This window comes from Podarcis melisellensis, assembly GCF_964234715.1.
Source record: "Podarcis melisellensis genome assembly, chromosome: 5".
Lineage (NCBI taxonomy): Eukaryota > Metazoa > Chordata > Lepidosauria > Squamata > Lacertidae > Podarcis > Podarcis melisellensis.
The window spans coordinates 1,679,435-1,693,858 of NC_138537.1; the positions used below are offsets into that span (position 1 = coordinate 1,679,435).

The 14,424-nt window shown below is 47.4% G+C and overlaps 1 protein-coding gene across 4 annotated transcripts in view; it reads right to left on the reverse strand.

Annotated features, from left to right (window-relative positions):
* The window catches only part of IL1RAP (interleukin 1 receptor accessory protein), a 95,432-nt gene that overhangs the window by 38,300 nt on the left and 42,708 nt on the right, over positions 1-14,424 (reverse strand). For all 4 annotated transcript variants that reach the window (XM_081910995.1, XM_081910993.1, XM_081910994.1 and 1 more), the window contains 4 exons: positions 13,733-14,018; positions 9,022-9,214; positions 4,804-4,969; positions 696-767 (listed from right to left, as the gene is read on the reverse strand). In XM_081910995.1, coding sequence (XP_081767121.1) covers positions 696-767; positions 4,804-4,969; positions 9,022-9,214; positions 13,733-14,018 — 717 coding nt within the window. The remainder of the gene's footprint in view (positions 1-695; positions 768-4,803; positions 4,970-9,021; positions 9,215-13,732; positions 14,019-14,424) is intronic.

Genomic DNA, 14,424 nt, shown 5'->3' on the forward strand with positions numbered 1-14,424 from the left:
AGGTTACAGGGAACCAGGCTGGGGGCCTTCAGTAGTGGCACCTACCCTGTGGAACGCCCTCCCAGCAGATGTCAAGGCAATAAACAACTATTTTACTTTTAAAAGACAACTGAAGGCGGCCCTGTTTAGGGAAGTTTTTAATGTCTGGTGCTGTATTGTTTTTAATATTCAGTTGGAAGCTGCCCAGAGTGGCTGGGAAACCCAGCCAGATGGGTGGGGTATAAATAAATTATTATTATTATTATTATTATTATTATTATTATTATTATTATTATGCAGCACCAGCTAGCTTCCACAAGCTGAAATCACAGCTGGGGAACCATCGCCTCAGCTGAGATGAAATCACTGACTGCAGCCACAAGGCAGATCACACAGAGTGAATGTCATGGCCACCCAGAGCCACATTGAGGAGTTTGACACCATGGGACCACACCACCCGACTGGACTTCTTCCTCCAATAAGGTGACTCCACCTTCACTTCACCTTCCACTCAGCAGAGTGGAATCAACTGTAGAATCATTTTGCGATTCTAATGCCTGACTCCGTCCAAGGAAGCTTCCTAAGCTGCGCAGTCAAGCCAGAAGCGATTTTAAACCTTCTCCGCAGTCAACGCCTTGTTTCAAACATACAGAAGGCACACATTTCAACTGGCAGATTTCAAACTGAGAGGACGGGCAGCTGCTGGCAGACCTTACCTGGTGTGAGTTCATAACCGACTTGCTTATTTGGAGAGATGATCGTCGGAACCGTTGCCTTGTCTGGAGGCCCTGCCAACAGAATAGGATCATGATTATTTACTAGTCCTAGGGAAGGTTACGGCATCAAAACACAATATTAAAAATAAATAAAGCAAACAAATGGTAGGTCCTGAAAACATGCAGCTCCCATGCCAGAAGCATAGCTGTCAACTTACAGATTTGAAATTAAGGGACCAGCAGCCTCGAAAATAAGGGATCAGCAGCCAAAATAAGGGATTTTCCTAGCACAGGTATGTTCAACTTCTGAGCCCAGCCAGCAGCCAAACGAAGCCTCAAGCAGTGGTCCCCACAGCGCAGCAACCCGGCAAAGGGGATGCAGCAAGGGAAACCACCGTCACCTCTCTGCTGGGAAGCACTGAGCAAAGGTGAGTCCCCAGGCAACGCGGCTGATTTGATCGGCGCAAGGCATGCAAGCTCCACCCCCCAGTCGTTCTTAGACTCCTTATTGGGTGAGCAACGCAGCCAAGCAACACAGTTGGAGCCTCCCTCCTCCCTGGCCAGCAGGGAGGGAGGGAGAGGAGCTGCTTCCTTTGAAACCCGGGAAATTTAAGGGACATCATCAATAAGGGACAGCAGCGGGACACGGCGCTGGGATAAGGGACTTTCCCGCCAAATAAGCGACAGTGGACAGCTATGGTCAGAAGTGAGGTCTTCAGCATCTTCTGGAAGCTGTGTACTGAAGGCGACTGTGGAGAGGAAGTCCCACAGATTTGGGGCTGCCACAGAGAAAGCCCTCTCCCCTGGGTCATCTTCACCCCAAACCTCTGAGGGCTACCAAGAGGGCCCCTTCCATCAATCTCATCAGCATCCAAGAGGGTCCGTAGGGAAAAAGGCAGCCTCTCAAGTGTTTGGGGCCTGATTCATAGAATGGGATGGAACGAAGGGGAAAGTTTGTTTGGAATGGGTTTCTTCACGGGAAAATGAAAATTTACTTCTTGAGTTTCTGCAGACCTTGAAGGAGCCGCTTGGAGCAAAGGCTGGATTCTGTGCCCCAAGGGAACAATCGCTAGGCCCTCCAGCCTCGAGCCTCAGTGCTGTCTCTGAGATACACTCAGGCATCAGCCCAACATGAATGGCTCTGGCAGGCAGAAACTCAGAAAACACGTGTGCCTTTAAGAACTGCCTGAGACAGGCTCACATCTCTCAGGATCCTGCAACATCTGAATGAACATTCTGAGGGCAAAAACTGCTCCACAGTGGAATGGATTCCCTTGGAAGGAGGTCAACTCTCCTTCTGTGGAGGCTGTTGAGCAGAGGTTGGATTCTTCAGCTGAGATTCCTGAACTGCAGGGAGTTTAACTAGCATATTTTTTGCTCCGTAAGATGCACCTGACCATAAGATGCACCTAGTTTTTAGAGGAAGAAAGCAAGAAAAAAGTTCCCTGTCCCAATTTGACAGAGCGCGCAAGGGAGAAAGATCCCCCTCCGCGCTGGCTCCTGGCTGCTCTCATGCAAGTCACAGAGCCCCTTGGACGCAGGGAACTCTGAGGAGTGTTCTAAAGCCCTCTTCCCCTGCCTCTCCTCTCCCCACCCCCTCGCACGGGCGGGGGATGCTTGCACGAGCGACGTGCCAGGCCCTGTTGCTCCAGGAACCAAGGTCCCCAGCTCCGCCACTGCCAGGGACCACACATTTGCTCCATAAGACGCACAGAGATTTCCCCTTACTTTTTAGGAGGAAAAACGTGCGTCTTATGGAGCGAAAAATACGGTAGGTGTCCCTTGGCAGGGGCATAGGAAGGGGGGTGGGGGTGGGGTGTCCCGGGTGGCATCCATGAGGGGTGACAAAATCCCTTTTGGGTGCTGATCACCATGCCGATCGCCCCCCTGGACGCCGATCGTCATACCAATCACCCTGATGGGTGCCAATTACCACGCCAATTGCCCCCAATGGGCACCAATCGCCCCCCGGGTGCCCCGCATGTGCGCTGCTCCAGGGGCCCGAGCGGCTAGCTCCACCGCTGTCCCTCGGGTTCCTTCCAAGTCTACAATTCTATGAAATATCCAACTATCTCGTCAGCGCAAGGATTTGCAGATGCGCATGGGAACCTCCCCTCCTCTCCCCACCATGCACCCCTCCCAAATCTCTTCTGGGGGTTCCCTGAACCCTCCAGGGCAGATCTGGGAAGCAGGAGGAAAGTGCTTAAATTCCTGCAGTGGTGGAAGAAGTTAGTGCCGCACTAGATATAGCCCATAATGCTTTCCCTCGGTTATCATGGAAGTTTTTGAACCTGGCCCGGCTCACTCTCCAAAAATTGCAACCTCTGCAAAGCGCAGGTGTTTTTAAGCATCCTGTCATGCTTCAGGGCTTGGATGAAGCAGATATTTGTAATGACACGGTTTTGACAAGCCTGCTCTCCTCGTGACAGGCAGCTGCACAGAGCAAAGGGCTCTTGAGCTCAGGGGGCAGCGGAGGAGGGAGAAGGTGCTTCCAAGAGGACACCAGGACACAAATCCCACCCCAGCAGCTCAAAATGTGTGTTATTTTCTTAGGAAACCTTTTTTTTTAAAGCAATGCTTTCTGCTTTTGTCTTGTTTTTCCAAAAGCCATTTTCAAGGTGCCCTGAAAGAACCTCTTACAAGAAATCTCAGGGCAACCACAACACCTCTTATTTGTTCTTGCCAGTGACAGTATTTATTCAGATAGTGGTCTCACTGGGTCTGTTGCTTTAGAATCACAGAATTATAGAGCTGGAAGGGACCCATCTAGACCAACCCCCTGCAATGCAGCAGTCACAACGAAAGAGTCCCTGACATATGGCCATCCCACCTCTGCTTAAAAACTTCCAGTGAATGAGAGTCCACAACTTCCTGAGGGAGTTTGTTCCATTGTCAACCAGCTCTTACCACCAGAAAGTTCTTCCCGATGTTCAGCTGGACTCTCCTTTCTTGTAACCTGAAGTCATGGGTTCAAGGCCTCCTCTCCAGAGCAGGAGAAAACAAGCTTGCTCCATCTTCCCTGGGAGAGTTCTTTAGCTACATCTCCTGTGTATCTCCTCTTCTCCAGGTGAAACATGCCCAGCTCCTTCAACCATTCCTCATCAGGCTTGGTTTCCAGACCATTAATCATCTCAGTTGCCTTCCTTTGCACGCATTTCAGCTTGTCAACATCTTTCTTACATTGTGGCACCCAGAACTGGACACTGGACTCCAGGTGTGGTCTGACCAAGGCAGAATAGAGCGGGACTAGGACTTCCCTTGATCTGGGGGGGTCCCTATCCTGAGGAATTTACAATCTAGGTTTAGCTATGGGATGGGTAGGTGCAAAACAAGTCAGTTCCCAAAGGCCTGTCAGAAGGGAGGACGGCAGGGAGGGAACCAGCCTAACTAAGGTCCAGTGCCAGGGCCTTCTGGCGGTTCCCTCGCTGCGAGAAGCCAAGTTACAGTGAACCAGGCAGAGAGCCTTCTTGGTAGTGGCGCCCGCCCTTTGAAACGCCCTACCACCAGATGTCAAAGAGAAAAACAACTACTGGATTTTTAGAAGACATCTGAAGGCAGCCCTGTTCAGGGAAGCTTTTAAAGTTTAATAGGTTATTGTATTTTAATATTCCATTGGGAGCCGCCCAGAGTGGCTGGAGAAACCCAGCCAGATGGGTGGGGTATAAATAAAATTATTATTATTATTATTATTATTATTATTATTATTATTATTATTATTATTATTACTACTACTACTACTACTACTACTACTACTAAGAAGCCCTGTATTGACATGTATTTTAAAATGAAAGGCATAAGACTAGAATATGGTGACACCAGACTTATTATTATTATTATTAACTTCCCTAGGCAGGAAGTTCCAAAGTTGCCTAGGAGCTGCCACCACCAAGAAGGCCCTCTCACCATGTTCTCACCAACCATCCCTGTGAGGGTGGCAGGGCTGAGAGAAGGGGCTCCCCCCGAAGATCTCAGAGCCCAGGCAGGTTCATATGGGGAAATGTGATAGCTTGGGCCTGAGTCACCAGGGCTTTATGAGCTGGAAACCAGACACACATCAATAATAACTCAGTTGACGTCGTGGCTCCCCTTGTCCCTCGATTCTCCTTACCTACCACCTTGACCCTCAAAGTCCGTGTGAGGTTGAAATTCCGGCCGTTCTCCTTGTAGCTCACGACACAGGTGTAGTCGGCCTGGTACGCCTCGCGGACGAAGCCAAAGGTCAGGTTGACGCCGCTGGGGTAGCGCTCGTTGAAATTATCCATGAGTTTGCAGTTCTGCAGGAAAGGGGGATAACGCACATTCACTCACATCCTCTGCATGCAGAAGAGGCACATCTGCTAAGCACAGAAGATGGACATCCTCCGAGAAGAGGAAGGTTGGAACCAAGGACCCGGAAGCAGCACTCGCTCAACACCAGGCAGCCCCTAGCCGGAAACTCACAATTTCAGAAGCTGTCATCTCCATTTGTAACATTTTGCCACCAAAACTACGAAAACTAAGAATATAAGAAGAGTGTGACGGATCAGGTCCATCTAGTTCAACATCCTTTCCTGATGTTACCCAACCAGATGTTTGACCAAACTGCGGGAGGCAGTGGAAGACAGGAGTGCCTGGCGTGCTCTGGTCCAGGGGGTCACGAAGAGGCGGACACGGCTAAACGACAACCAACAATTCAGACACAGCAAGATTGGGACTAGATGGGCCATGGGCCTGATCCAGCAGGACTCTTCTTATGTTCTCATGCTTGCTATGTTCTTTGCATACTCTGTAATTGTGATTTCCTGAGAATTTCTCTCCGCCTTTTGAAATGAGCAAGAACAGGAAAAGGCACACACTAAAATTAATCTGCAACTCCAGATGGGAATCACCAGATGTGACGATCACACATGTGGGTGTTTCACTGCACATAGGGATGGACAGGAATCTATTTTCATCCCTCTTCTTCCAGTCTTAGATTCCGTTCTTCACATCTTCACGTTGCAATTTTTTTTTGCAATTAGAAAAAAATAAAAGACCTTACTAAAGTTTTAGTGGACATTGCTCTAAACATGTGGGGGGTTTTTTGGCAAGCAGTATAATGCATTTTGGCATACATGCACTTCCATATAATTTTGCATACACACCCTTCCCCCCCCCCCCCAACAAAAACCTTTTAAAATATATTTCTGGTTGGAGCACTGCATTGCAAAGTTCAGAGAACTGTGAAGACCTGTGGAGGCAGAACAAATCCATCAGGGCCAGTAGGCTTCAATAACATTAGACTCATCCACAAATTTGTCAAATCCTCTTTCAAAGACATTTTTGTTGGTCGTCAACACTGCGTTCCTGCAGGATGGAGTTCCACAGTTTAACTGCACACTCTGTGAAGGATTTTCTTTCCTCTTCTCTGAGTCTTCTGAGGTTCATTGCACGTCGAGGAGTTCTAGTGTTAAGGGACTAGAGAAGAGAAAGCGTCACTTGTCAAGGTGCCCAACATATTCTCAAATGGCACAATGGCAGGGAGGCAGAAACAGAGTTGCTGTGCGGTAAAAATCTGAGGCTTCTGAGTTTGGCAGCTGAGCTAAGCCACTTCCTTCATGTGCCATACCTCTTTTTATGGTTCCTTTGAAGGGAGTCAAGAAGGGAGGAAGGGAATAGCTCAGGTGAACCATCTTCCCAATCACAGAAGGTTGGCAATCCACAATTTTGCAGCAATTATTCCTCTGTGGCCCCTTTCCAGATCACGTCCACCTCCACATGGCAAGGGGAGACAGTGGCAATATACCATTTCTGACGAAGTCTTATTAGCGGGGACGAGCAATCTACCATCTGCAAAAAAAATATTTCCAGAGAGGGTTCGGTTTCATTTTGCTAATTGACGGTCGGGATCTGAATTTTAATGGACCAGCTTCTGCGGCCAAATAAAGGCGATTGCTCTTAGCCCAGAAGAAAAGGGGTATTGATCAAAGGGACAGGAGTCTTCCAGCTCCGCTGCTGGAGCCATGAATTGCATTTCCACAGAGAGGGCATCTGAGTGTGAAGAGTATTTGGTCTCAGGGAGGTGGTGGGGGTGGGGAGAATGCCCTCCCCTCAGAAGCTGACCCACAGAGCGAAGGGTGAGCAAAGCTCTCAATTCGCCAGGATTCAAAACTGCATCTAACAAAATCCCACCTGCAGAATTCTGAAACATAAGTGGCTTCTGCACCTGATCCTCATTTAAGAATATTTTTTCTCCTTTTTTTTTCATGCTTTAATCCACTTCTGCTACTCAATGAGATACAGACAAGGGCCGTTTTGGAATAGATAAGGGAACTGTAGAATTGCATGCAGTTTTGAACCCCTCCCAAACTCCAGAGTGGATTGCAAAACCTGGAACGTATTTCGTGATCCACAGAGGTCATTAGAGAGCCCCTAAAATAGGATACAAAGTGGGGGGGTCTCTGGAAGTAGCAGGGGGAGAAAAGCACATCACCTGCTTCTTGCCTTGCAGAACTGCTGGGAGACAAAGGGGTTGTGGCCCCTTCCAAGTGCATGAATGGCTTACTTGCAACTGACCAGGCGAGAGCCTGGAGCGAAACACATTCCTCGCTTTGCATTTGAAGTTTTACTGCTCTTATCACTTTCAAAGCAATTTCCTTGGGTCAGACATGTTTGTATGTAGGATTCCGAGTTGTCACAAGATATCCAATTATGAGTAAACGCCTGGGATCACAGGATCAAGTCCCTCAATTTTGTTCACTCAATTAGACGAAATAGTTTTAATTGGATTTTAAACAAATGTGCCATTAATTATTACTGCTTTGAGTTTTGTTGGGTTACTGTCTTCCTTAGTGGGTTGTGAAAACCACTATTCTGAAAAATACTCAATCCATAGAGCATGAGACTCAATCTCAGGGTTGTGGATTCAGATCCCACACTGGGCTAAAGGATTCCTCCCTTGCAGGGAGTTGAACTAGATGACTCTTGTGGTCTCTGCCAACACTATAAGAATTTTATGATTCTTACAGGGTCAGGGGCTCTGGGAATGAGTTTATGTAACCAAGGGGGCAGCAGCCAAAAACAGTTTGGGAACCACTGACGAAGAGCAAAACTGAAAAATGGCTTTTAGCAGGACTGTGAACAGCCCAGCAACATCACAAGTAACTTGAGCACGGCTTCAATTTCCTGTGACTGTGAGTTGGCATCTGTCTGTCTCGAGAGGCAACGAAGGAGTGAAGTCAAACCACTGGCAAACTGCAGCGTCTGCTGTGGCTGTAGAGACCGATATAGGAGAGACATGTTTTGTTACAGCTGGGGCAGAAGACATGCAGATATGCTGATGCAGATGACGTTTCTTCTCTCTGTGCTCCTCCCAATAGACATTCCTCCTCTGGTCACTGCTGCAGAGGAACAACCCGACTGTCTGTCTCCATGCACTGTGATTGTCTGCCAGAGAATTCCCACCTGGCAGGTTGATGCTTCCCACCTTCAGGTCATGTTTGTGGGCATGTTTCGTCCGCCAACGGGTCTGGTGCCGGGAGCCAGCTCCCCATAGAGGACGTCCTTGAGGATCTTGCCAACTTCCATTCTGTGGACGTGACCAAGTCAGAGAGACGTCGCTATGTAGGGACACAAGTGGTGCTGTGGTCTAAACCACTGAGCCTTTTGGGCTTGCAGATTGGAAGGTCGGTGGTTCAAATCCCCACAAAGAGGTGAGCTCCCGCTGCTCTGTCCCAGCTCCTGCCAACCTAGCAGTTCAAAAGCACACCAGTGCAAGTAGATAAATAGGTACCACTATGGCGGGAAGGTAGGCGTTTCTGTGCACTCTGGTTTCCATCACGGTGTCCTGTTGCACCAGAAGCGGTTTAGTCCTGCTGGCCACATGACCCGGAAAGGTGTCTGTGGACAAAGGCCAGCTCCCTTGGCCTGAAAGCGAGATGAGAGCCACAACCCCATAGTCGCCTTTGACTGGACTTAACCATCCAGGGGTCCTTTACCTTTACCTTACCTAGAGGTCACTGAGACAGAAGTGCAAGCATGCTGGGAATGTTTGTTTGGAATTCTGCCCTGCCATTGGATTCCCAAAATCCTCATGACACAGTCCATGTGGAAGGCATTGCGACGTCACTCCTGGAGGCTGTGAGTGGCCCATGACTCACTTCCATAAATCAGCATGCTCAACATGATAGACCTTCATCATGGTATTGGATGTTAGCATCACATTTTCCCAGACCCTTTTGCAGAAGCGAGCCATTGCTGCTGCAGCTGCCTTGCCAATTCGCTTGTGCAGAGCTTCATAAACTTGCAAATGCATACAACCAAAACCCTCTGCAAAATGAAGCCTCCAGCCCCGGGCTCCAGAGCTTACCATATACCACCAGACCTTTGGCTTGGTCCCGGCTGGATAAAACCCTTCCACATCTGGGCAGGTGAGGTTCTTGTTCGTGTAGTCCAGGTACATGAGGACTTCTTCCGGCCTGATGGCCTGACTGACGCAGGAACCGGGGTCTTTGTCAACGACTTCCAGCGGGAAAGCGACTTTGCTGCAGTAGGTGGTGTTTCTGCATGGAAAGGAGAAAAAATAGATTTCAAGGTTTTGACCACAAGGTTAAGAGGGAAGGTTCACACTCAAAATACAAAAAGACTCACCAGTCACCCGAATATCTTTCTTGCATGTAACTGTTGAACATTTTAATGTTTTATTGAAGTGGGAACTGTGAGGATGAGTGATGAGATAGAATTTTAAAAAACTGTAGCATTGGAAGAGACCCAAAGGGTCATTTGGTCCAACCTGTGGGGTGTGGTGGGTGCAAAGAGAGAAGGTGGTTGAAAGAATAATTCGTTAATTCCCAATTTGACTCATGAGAGCGTTCTTTCTGTTGGCAATTTTCTTTTTAGACCTATATTATAATTATATTTTATCCTGGCATTCTACCTTGATGTACTTTTCTCCTGCATGCCATTTGCTTTCACTTATTTTATGTGCATTTTTTTTCAGAGATTTATCACTGCAATTAAGTTGCTAAAAATGTATAGTTATGATTATTTGCAGCAGCAGCTGTACTGAATGTGGAATTTGTACTCATCACATACAGTGTGTGTGTGTGTATATATATATATATATATATGCTTTCGTAGATTTTCACGGGTACAGGAATGCAGGTTTTGGTGTCCTCGGGTGTCTTCCCGTGTAAAAGTTGGGGTGTCTAGGCGACGTTTCGACGAGGTCTCACTCGTCATCTTCAGGCTGGTGCTTTCGGCTTCTTGTTACTGGAACAGAGCAGGATCTCAGTGTTTGAGTTCCTATAAATACTGTTGAGGGGGTGTGGTGTATAGCCTCCAATGTTCTGGGCAGAGAGGAAGTTCCCAGGCTAGTGTGCCTTTTCTTCTTTTGTTCCTTAATTACTTGAGGGATATCTTGAGTGATTTCTTGAGTGATATCCTGAGTACCACTTAGGTGGGTCATTAGGTGTGGATTAGTTGCTAAAGTCTTTGTGTCTTGACCTCTTGAACTTTGTGAAGAGTTTTTCTGAGAAGATGGCTGTACTGCACTTAGTTGTGCTCTGGCTTGGCTTCGTGTATAGGGGCGAGCTGTGGTTTTGTGGCCTGTGTCAGCCAGATCTGTGTAGGGATTGCAGGGGGGTGCAGCATCCGGAGGTGCCACCATGGTTTGGCTACTGGATGGTGTCTGTAATTTATCTGTGGAGAGGGTCTGGGTTTGGGTCTGGTGTGGTTGATTGGTGATGGCGTTCTGTGTGCCTCTGGATCTGGTGTCAGTTTTTGTGGGGAGGGCTAATTTCCAGATGTCTGGCAAGCGGGATGTGTCGTCACGCTTGTTCATGTTGGTGAGAAAGCACTCACCAACCTGAGGAAAGACAACAACATAATCATTCTCCCAGCAGACAAAGGTAATGCCACTGTTGTGATGAACACATCGGACTACCAAGCAAAACTATCAAATCTACTCCAAGATCCTACCTACCAACCTATAAAAACAGATCCCACCACCTATCTGGAAAAAACCACCAAATCCAAAATAAAAGCCTCTCCTATCAGTGAAGAAATCCAGCTAAGAATCATCCCCAGAGAAAAATCATCCAGATGCCCCAAACTCTACGGCCTCCCCAAGATACACAAAGAAGGAACACCACTCAGACCAATAGTCAGCTCCATAGGCTCACCTCTACAAAATCTCGCTAAATTTCTCGCCAAGCAACTTCAGCCCTATGCAGAATCCATCTCTTCACACGTTCCAAACTCCTTCCAGTTCATAGAAACAATAAAGAAGCAAAACCTACATCCTAATGACCTACTTGTGAGCTTCGATGTTGTATCTCTCTTCACACAAGTGCCCATTAATGAAGCCTTGACAGCCATTCAAAACAAATACAATCCCCCCGAATACATCTTGGACCTGACCAACCACTGCCTAACCAACACGTACTTCATCCACAATGGACAAAGATACAAACAGATAGAAGGAGCACCTATGGGATCACCCCTCTCACCGGTCATCGCAAACCTGTACATGGAACACTTTGAAACCAATGCTTTAGACAAGTCAGAACACAAACCCAAACTTTGGCTCAGATATGTTGACGACACCTTTGTAATTTGGCCACACGGGAAGGAAAAACTGGATAGCTTCCTCACACATCTCAACAGCCTACACCCCAAAATACAATTCACTATGGAAATAGAAGCCAACAACCAACTTCCCTTCCTTGACGTCCTAATCTACAAAAAACCTGATGGCTCCCTAGGACACACTATCTACCGGAAAAAAACACACACCAACCGCTACTTACATGCACAATCACACCACCACCCTGCACAAATAAACTCCGTAGCCAAGACTCTCATCTCCAGAACCAAACGCCTGGCTGACAAAGACCACTTGACAACTGAGTTACAGAATCTCTCAAATGTGTTAATTGCCAATGGATACCAGCAAAACAGGGTTACGAAGCTAATCCAAAAAGAAACACCCCCCAAAAACCAAGACACAGAAGAAAACAATGGCATGGCCCTCCTTCCTTATATCAAGGGCACTACAGATAAAATTAGCAAAATCCTCCATAAACACAATATCAAAACAGCCTTTTGCACCAACCAAAAAATAGCCAATATCCTCAGAAACCCCAAGGATAAAATCCAGTTGGAAAACCAAGGGGTCTATGAAATACCCTGCAAAGTCTGCCCAGCCACGTACATTGGACAAACAAACAGACGAATAAATGCACGTATCGCAGAACACAAGAATGCCGTCAAAAAAGAAGAAAAAACTTCCTCTCTTTTCCAACACATGAAAGAAACAGGACACGAAATTAATTTTGCAGATTCCAAATTGCTCTTTAACATGGAACATCACCACAAGAGAATAATCATGGAAGCCATCGAGATAGAGAAACACCCTCACAACATGAACAAGCGTGACGACACATCCCGCTTGCCAGACATCTGGAAATTAGCCCTCCCCACAAAAACTGACACCAGATCCAGAGGCACACAGAACGCCATCACCAATCAACCACACCAGACCCAAACCCAGACCCTCTCCACAGATAAATTACAGACACCATCCAGTAGCCAAACCATGGTGGCACCTCCGGATGCTGCACCCCCCTGCAATCCCTACACAGATCTGGCTGACACAGGCCACAAAACCACAGCTCGCCCCTATACACGAAGCCAAGCCAGAGCACAACTAAGTGCAGTACAGCCATCTTCTCAGAAAAACTCTTCACAAAGTTCAAGAGGTCAAGACACAAAGACTTTAGCAACTAATCCACACCTAATGACCCACCTAAGTGGTACTCAGGATATCACTCAAGAAATCACTCAAGATATCCCTCAAGTAATTAAGGAACAAAAGAAGAAAAGGCACACTAGCCTGGGAACTTCCTCTCTGCCCAGAACATTGGAGGCTATACACCACACCCCCTCAACAGTATTTATAGGAACTCAAACACTGAGATCCTGCTCTGTTCCAGTAACAAGAAGCCGAAAGCACCAGCCTGAAGATGACGAGTGAGACCTCGTCGAAACGTCGCCTAGACACCCCAACTTTTACACGGGAAGACACCCGAGGACACCAAAACCTGCATACAGATACATATGTATACGTATATACTCATGTGTGTGTGTGTGTGTTGTGTGTATTTACTGAGATTTCTAAACAGCGTGGAGATTCCTTGAAATGCAAAGTAATCTGCAAGCTAAACAAACCAATAAATATTTGTTTGCTTCTTCATATTTATATCTGCCACTATTCCTCCCATCTGGGCCCATCACCTCCTGGCAAATAGAAGGGGAAGAAATGGAGGCAGTGAGAGATTTTACTTTCTTGGGCTCCATGATCACTGCAGATGGTGACAGCAGCCACAAAATTAAAAGACGCCTGCTCCTTGGGAGAAAGGCGATGGCAAACCTAGACAGCATCTTAAAAAGCAGAGACATCACCTTGCCAACAAAGGTTCATATAGTTAAAGCCATGGTTTTCCCAGTAGTGATATATGGAAGTGAGAGCTGGACCATAAAGAAGGCTGATCGCCGAAGAATGGATGCTTTTGAATTATGGTGCTGGAGGAGACTCTTGAGAGTCCCATGGACTGCAAGAAGATCAAACCTCTCCATTCTTGGAGATATCAGCCCTGAGTGCTCACTGGAAGGACAGATTGTGAAGTTGAGGCTCCAAGACTTTGGCCACCTCATGAGAAGAGAAGACTCCCTGGAGAAGACCCTGATGTTGGGAAAGATGGAGGGCACAAGGAGAAGGGGACGACAGAGGACGAGATGGTTGGACAGTGTTCTCGAAGCTACCAGCATGAGTTTGACCAAACTGCTGGAGGCAGTGGAAGACAGGAGTGCCTGGCGTGCTCTGGTCCAGAGGGTCATGAAGAGGTGGACATGACTAAACGACAATTTCCTCTCAAGCAGAACACAAAGCGGCTGTAAGAATTTTCTAAACAATCATGGAAAAGGGCAAGACAGATGATCGGATGACCCAAACACCATCGTCCTTCCAACCTTAAAACCCCTCCCTACAAGCATGGCCCCCTCTCTATCGGCTTCCTTACCTGAGCATGCAGGTGTAGTTCCCGGTGTCGTTGAGCAGAGCGGGGCGGAACCAGAGGGTGTCCTTCTCCTTGCTGATGTGGTTGTCAGGGAGGCGGAAATTGATGGGCTCCTCGATGTCCTGGCCTCGCCCAATCCAGTACCAGATCAGGGTGAGGCCCGCAGAGTGGGCGGTGCTGTAGTTGTACTTCAGGAAGGCTTCAAAGAGAGGACACTTGATTTTGGCCGGCTCCCCGTTGTAGACCGGCTTGTGCTTCATGGTGTCCACACCCCAGTCGTCGCAGCGCTCTGGGGGGACAGGGAAAGAAATTTGCAGTCACCGGCACTTGGCCTAACCTACCTCACAGGGTTGTTGTGAAGGTAAATGGAGAAAGAATGCTGCTTGCCAAATTGCTGGGATAAATATATATATATATTTTTAAAGGATACTTGCAAAACCATATCGAAAAATCAGAACTATTAGAATAAACAAGTTCCGTTTTAAATACTGGAATACTAAATAAGATGGATAACAATGTGTAATAGAAAAAGAAGCATGAAATTAGGTTAAAGGTGTGTGAAAGAAAGTAATAGAAGTGGAAAGAAACTGCAGTTGAGTAGATTGGAAGTCTAACACAAAGGTGGGGTGAGGGGTGGTGGATGATGATGGGAAAAGGAATTATCTGTGGGACTGAGTGTAGGTATGTTTGAACAT